The 6,667-nt window shown below is 47.3% G+C and overlaps 1 protein-coding gene across 1 annotated transcript in view; it reads right to left on the reverse strand.

Moving 5' to 3' along the window:
• Window positions 1-281: 281 nt before the first annotated feature.
• Window positions 282-6,667, reverse strand: part of LOC102861640 — a 12,953-nt gene continuing 6,567 nt past the window's right edge. Inside the window, exons 3-4 of the mRNA XM_006893364.1 lie at window positions 861-1,146; window positions 282-435 (exon numbers count right to left, since the gene is read on the reverse strand). Of these exons, the coding sequence (XP_006893426.1) occupies window positions 282-435; window positions 861-1,146 (440 nt within the window). The remainder of the gene's footprint in view (window positions 436-860; window positions 1,147-6,667) is intronic.

Here is a 6,667-nt window from a genome sequence, read left to right on the forward strand (position 1 = left end):
GACCCCGAGTAGATGGCCACTGTGGGGACGTGGGGCAAGTCCAGAGGCCGATAGGTCTGGACAGCAGCAATAGTCCAGCTCCAAGCCTTCACTTTGACCTCTGACCCTGTCAAGTGTCATGACAATCTCGTTCCCACCCTGGTCAGCAGGGGCTTCAGAGCCCCCAGCCCCCACTGTCCAACCTGGGAGAGGCACAATTCCCAGTCCCGCCACCAGGTGGTGCCCTAGGCATGCCCAGCAGACACAGCCCCAGGGGGTTCCTGCCCTACGGACTGTGGCCCTTAGAGCTGCCCTGGTGGGGCAGGGGGCAGCCCGAGAGCAGCCTCCTCCAGGAATTCTCCAGGCCCAGGTGCGAGGACACCCAAGAAGGATGGCTCTGCTCCCCGAAGAGCTGCTGTGGCCACCTCTTTGTCCTCGGAACTGACCTCAGAGCAGCTGTGAACCCATTTATGGGTGAGGGAGTCAGGAGTGGTGCCCTGTGTCATGTGATGGAGTGCAGGTGGGCATGGCGGCCACTTGGGGAGGCTGCCTGTGTGTGTTCATCCCTGAGGCAGGTCCAAGGGACACAGTCATATCACACTGTCCATGACCATTCTGAGGACAGGGACAGCTTGGCCTTTGAGAGCCGTGTGAGTGTCCACCATGGGGTGAGGGAGGAGGGGATGTGGATCCTATCCTGAGTCCAGGCTGGTCCAGGTGTGATGATCTAGGGTGTGAGCCACAGGCCTCCCCTGCTTCCATGGCCACCCGAGTCCTCTCAGGTCAGCGGCAGGCTCAAGAGAAACACCAGGTGATGAGACCACAAAGACCCAGCGTGTAGGGGCCACCCGTGCTCATGTGACGCAGGACACAGACCTCACCGGGTGTTTCCAGGGTCAAACGCGGCCACAAAGAGCAGACTCCTGGGGGAAGGCACACGCAGGGACAGGACAGTGTCCCCAGAATGAATGACTGGGCAGACACGGCCAGCTCTGGCAGAGGTGCTGAGGCCCGAGTGGACCCTGGAATGTGGGCTAGGTGCCTGAGGCCCAGAGTCTTCAGTGGAAGTTCTGTCCTCCCCGGGCATGTGGGCTGGACCAGGGGAAGGCCCATCTCCTCGGAAGCACCAGAGGCCTTCTGTGCTCTGTTCAGCCAAGGAGCCAGGGGCTGTGGGTGTGTGGACGCAAGCACCCAGGCCCACGTAGACCACCAGGGAGCTGCGCTCCAGAGCCCCGAGTGCGACTCAATCTCAAGGCCGTGGCTGATCAGCCCGACTCTGCTGGCTGGCATTGGAAGTCGGGGGCGGGGGTTAGTCTGTGCCTTTCTGTCTCATGACACAGGCCTCTGAGACAACTGTGTCATGGGCCCAAAGGCAGTCAGTACCATGGGGATGGGCCTCTGGTCCAGTCAGAGGACCTGCAACCCTGGGGGACTGTCCAATCTCTGCAGCTTTTTCTTCTGCTTGTTCTTTAAGTCATCCCTGTAGGTAAACCTCAGTCCACACAAGAAAAGTTAACAATGGGTACCAGTGTGGAGACAGGACTCCCAAACAGAGACCTATCAAGCTGTTAGCTGCCACATAGCACGTCATCCCCCAAGACCCAAATGTGTCAGGTTTGGGTCATCAGATCCACGACCACTGTGGAGAAGTGCAACCAGAATGGTCCTCAGGGACAAGGGTGGGTAAGCAGCTTCTCAGGAGGGCCCAGTCCCTGGAGAAGGACATGAGGCTTTACAAAATGAGGGTCAGTGAAAGAGAGGAAGACCCTCAACCAGATGGGCTGACACAGTGGCTGCAGCCATGGGTTCAAGGACAACAGCGATTGTGGGGACTGTGAGGGGTAGGTGTCGCCATGTGGACAGGAAGTCACTGAAGTCAAAGACAACCCTATGTGGACAGGAAGTCAGAGGGAGTCAGAGTCTACCCTGTGTGAACAGGGAGTCACTGGGAGTCAGAGCCAACTCTACAGCACATGACAACCACCACAGTGACCATCAATGGAAGCACAACATCAATGTCCACCACACAACGACCACCAACATCACCATCACACCCACTACCACCACCACAGTGACCACCAGAACAACAATGAAAACCACACAACGACTACCAACACCACCATCACAATCACCACCACCACCATCAGCACCACAATCACAACTATCACAAACACTACCAGCACAACAATAATTACCACCACCATCACAATCACAACCTCCACTACGACCACCAACACCACCAAGTGCCATCACTACCACTACCATAGAATAAACACCACTGTCACAACCATCACCACTAACACCACCATCACAACCAACACCGCCACCATCAACACCACCATCACAACCACTACCTCCACCATGACCACCAACACCATCACCACCAATACCACTAACACAAACATCAGAACAACCATCACCACCATCACAACCATTACCACTAACACCACCATCACCACCACCACAATCACCACCACCATTATCACCACCAACACCCAACCACAACCATTACCAACACAACTACCACCATCACCACCACAAACACCAACACAATCATAACCACCACCTCCATCACTACTACCACCAACAACAATACAAACACCTCCATCACAAACACCACCAACAACAACACAAACACCACCATCACCACCACCAGTTTCAGAAGTGTATGACTAGGATTCTACTCCTCCTCCACCTTAGTTTGGAGGCTCCAAGTCATGGATTTAGTTGTACATCCAAAAACACATGTTTGTAAAGGCACGACCTAGAAGTTTTTTCATGATCCCCCATGTAACCATATTGTTGTAAAAGAATTGTGAGTGGATGTTATACCTCTATCCCATTCCCGTCCCTAACTGGCCCTGGCCGATGTGAGGGGATGTCCCCTAGGATGCGGCCTGTGATGGATTTTATCTCACTGCTAAAAGGGGATGACTGCACGCCAGGAGGGGAGACCTCGATACCATCAGGAAAGAATTGTCAAGAGTGGGGTGTGTCTTCAGACTGTCCACATCAAATCACAGCAAGGGGGTGATCACATCATTACATAACTGCAGATATTACCCCATTATACACGTGTCAAACCCCTGAGCTTCATGGTCTAGCCCTGACGGCACACATTTGGGAGGAGGGGGAGAGAAGAGGTCAATCCATGTTGAGCTACCATGATAAAACGGCTTCAGCAAACAAGCATGAACACACTTGAATGTGAAGAAATCTCAGCATATTAATTCTTGTTGCTGTTGTTAGGTTTTGTCGAGCCAACTACAACCCATAACGACCCCATGAATAACAGACCAGACCCTCGCCCTCTCCTGCACAATTCTCACTATCTCCTCTTTGTTCCAGCCCGTTGCTGCAGTCACCGTGTCAATCCACATCATTGAGGGTCTCCATCTTTTTCACTGACCCAGCATGACCTTTCCTTTCACAAGGACTGGCTCCTCCCAGCATACCTGAAGTATGTGAGTGAACGGTTACCACCTTTGTAAGGGGCACCGTGGCGGAACTTCCCCCAAGACAGACTTCTTTATTCTTCTGGCAGTCCATGAGTTAGTCAGTGCTCTTCACCAACACAACAATTAAGGGAATCAATTCTTCTTTAGTCTTCCTTATTCATCTTCCAAATTTCAAGGGCATAATAAACTACTGAAAATACTATTGCTTGGATCAAAAAATTAGTCTTTAAAGTGATATCTTGCTTTTTAGTATTTCCAAGAGGTCCTTAACAGCATATATGCCCAATGTAATATGTCTTTTGATTTCTGGACTGCCGCTACCATAACTGTTGATTATGTACCTGAGTAAAATAAAATTATTGACAGCTTCAATCTTTTCTCCACTTATCATGATTTTGCCTATTGGCCCAGTGGTGAGGATTTTTTTTTAAATGTTGAGATGAAGGCTTTGATCCTCTGCAGCAAGTGCTTCAAGTCCTCCTCACTTTCAACAAAAAAGGTTGTGTCATCTACATAATGCAGATTGTTGACGAGTCTTCCTCCGATCCTGATACTGCATTTTCTTCGTAAAACCCAGCTGCTCAAATGATTTGGTCAGCACACAGATTGAAAAGGTATGGAGAAAAGATACAACGCTGACACACACCTTTCCTGTGTTTAAGCCATGCAGTGTTTTTTTGTTCTGCTTGGAAACACACAGCTTCTTGGTCTAAGTATAGGTTTCAAACAGGTACAATCAAGTGTGCGAGAGAGAAAGAGAAGAGAGAGGAGAGAGGAGGGGGAGAGGGGAGTGGGGAGAGAGGAGAAGAGAGATGAGAGAAGAGACAAGACACAAGATAGAAGAGACAAGAGATAAGATAGAGAGAGAGATCAAATGATCAAATGGAAATATTTTAAACTTACAATAATGAAAGCTCCGGAGAGGGCCCAACAACAGTGGTGAGAACAGAAGACTCTACACACTGGGCACCAGAACTGAAGCCCCTGTTGAGTCTGGACAGTTGGGAGACAACAGACTGGAGGAGAAGGAAGAGGCCCACGGTGGCCGAAGGAATATGGCAAAGGTTCTAATGCACATGTTATCAGAACCCAGAGGAGAAGAAGGAAGAGGAAGAAAAGTACTTGGAAAAAACACTGAAAACTTCCAGCATTTTTCAAGATACATAAATTTACAGATTTAAGAAGTTGAGTGAATTCCAAGAAGGATAAGCTTAAAAGGATCCATGTCAAGATGCATAATTTAACTAAAAACTCAAAAGTGAAGTGCTGAATACCCCAGGCGCTGTCAAAATAACAAACAAATCTGTCTTAAATGAATGAGGACAGATTGCTTCTTAGAGGCAAAGATGGGGAAAGTCGTTCTCACATATTCTGGGTGTGCTATCAGGAGAGGCCAGTCTTTGGAAGAGGACATTGTGCTGGGGAAAGTGGAAGGGCTGAGCAAGAGGGGAAGACTTTACGAGATGATTGACACAATGACAGTAACATGAACTCAAACACAGCACGACACAGGACAGGACAAGGTCCAGAGCTGTTGTTCATCGGGTTACTGGGAATCATAGTCAATTCAATGGCACCTGACAACCACACCAACAAGTGAAGGAGCTATCCTGATGCAGCAGATGAGAGTGGCACCTTATCAAACGGCAGTGTGCTTCTCCCAAGAAACCAGAGAGGCCGGAATGAAGTGTTATGATACTGCTTAGGTGCTGAAAGAAAGGAATCATTGACTCACAGTGCTAAACACAGGGTAATTTCATTGCTCAGGAATAAAGATGAAAATGAAGACATTCTCAGCGGAGGAAACCAGTTCCAGCCCAAAGCCCCTACCCTGAAGGAAGCTGTGAAAACAGCCAGGAAACAGTATAAGCAATCTTGGGTGTGTGTACAAAACAAAGCATTCTTTTTTTTTTTCTATAATTATATTTTATTAATTTTCATAAACATTTACAGAGATTTTGGGTTTCCATTCATTCATTGTTGCACTATTCTCTCTACCCTCCTCCCAGTTTGTTCTTGTCCAAATGCCACAGTGCTTGTCAAAGCCAGTTCTAATTAATCTTCTTTGTCAGGGTGTCCTTTGCCATTCCCTATCACTCCTCCCTGAGAGAGACTTCACCCTGAGTCATAAGGAAAAGGGGATGGCGTATTCTCTTAGCTACTTCCTGCTGAAAAGGGACGCTGTGGGTTTCAGGGTGAAGATCTTCTCTCACTACTCTAAAGGGCCCCTTTGGCAGTAGGAAACACATAGACTATTATGGAGACTGATTTTGGAATTTAGATGCACTCTTATTGATTGTGCTTGGCCGTACATGTTCATATCCTTGAAGATGTATCATGGGGCAAAGCACTCTTTTTTCATTCAAATATGGCACTCAATTCATGTTGCATAGTATTTCCCTAAAAAATATGCATATTTGGTCTGAACCTTTTAAAAAAAATTCTGAAATATTACTTCTTGTGCTTATTCAGTATATCTGGGATGAATCAGTCAATGTGCTGGAAAACAAAGGAGATTGTACTAAAAGCAGTATAAAGACAGAATCCTTCTTACAGGGAAGAACCACAAGTTGGGCTGTCAGTGTGTCTACCTGAAAATCAGAACAGAGAAAGTGTTAACAAAAAACAACATTGTTTTTGAGATGTCCCTCAAAAAATTGGTAAAATTTTGACAGGACTGAGCTTAAGAAAAGGAAGACACAAGTAACCAATATTAGGAATGAAGAGATGTTAGACTCTGAAGTCATTAAAAGAATAATTAGGAAAACATTAGGAATAACTTTAAATCAATCATCTAACAATATAAACAGATTTCTTGGGGAAGGGGAAGGAAATGAGATACTAAAATGGAAACAAGAATTTGAAAAGTTGGATAATTCTGTAAGTGCTAAAAGAATGAAAACTAGAAGTAAAAAAGTACTCTCTAGAAAGGAAACTTTAGGGCCATGTGACTCTATCAACAGCTACACCAAATAGACTCAATGTCAAGAAGACAAAGATTTTCACCACTGGGCCAATTGGCAGCATCAGGATGGAGGGTGAAGAGATTGAGATAGTTCACAGCTTTAGTTTGCTTGGCTCCACAGTCAACACTCTTGGCAAAAGCAGCCAGGAAGACAAAAAAACGTATTGCCCTGGGAAAGTCTGCTGTTAGGGACCTCTCCAGGGTACTGAAGAGCAATGGTGTCACTCTGGAGACTAAGGTGCATCTGATACAGGCTATGGTCTTT

This window comes from Elephantulus edwardii, unplaced genomic scaffold (assembly GCF_000299155.1).
Source record: "Elephantulus edwardii isolate Elephantulus edwardi_28Jun2011 unplaced genomic scaffold, EleEdw1.0 scaffold00126, whole genome shotgun sequence".
In the NCBI taxonomy this organism is placed as follows: domain Eukaryota; kingdom Metazoa; phylum Chordata; class Mammalia; order Macroscelidea; family Macroscelididae; genus Elephantulus; species Elephantulus edwardii.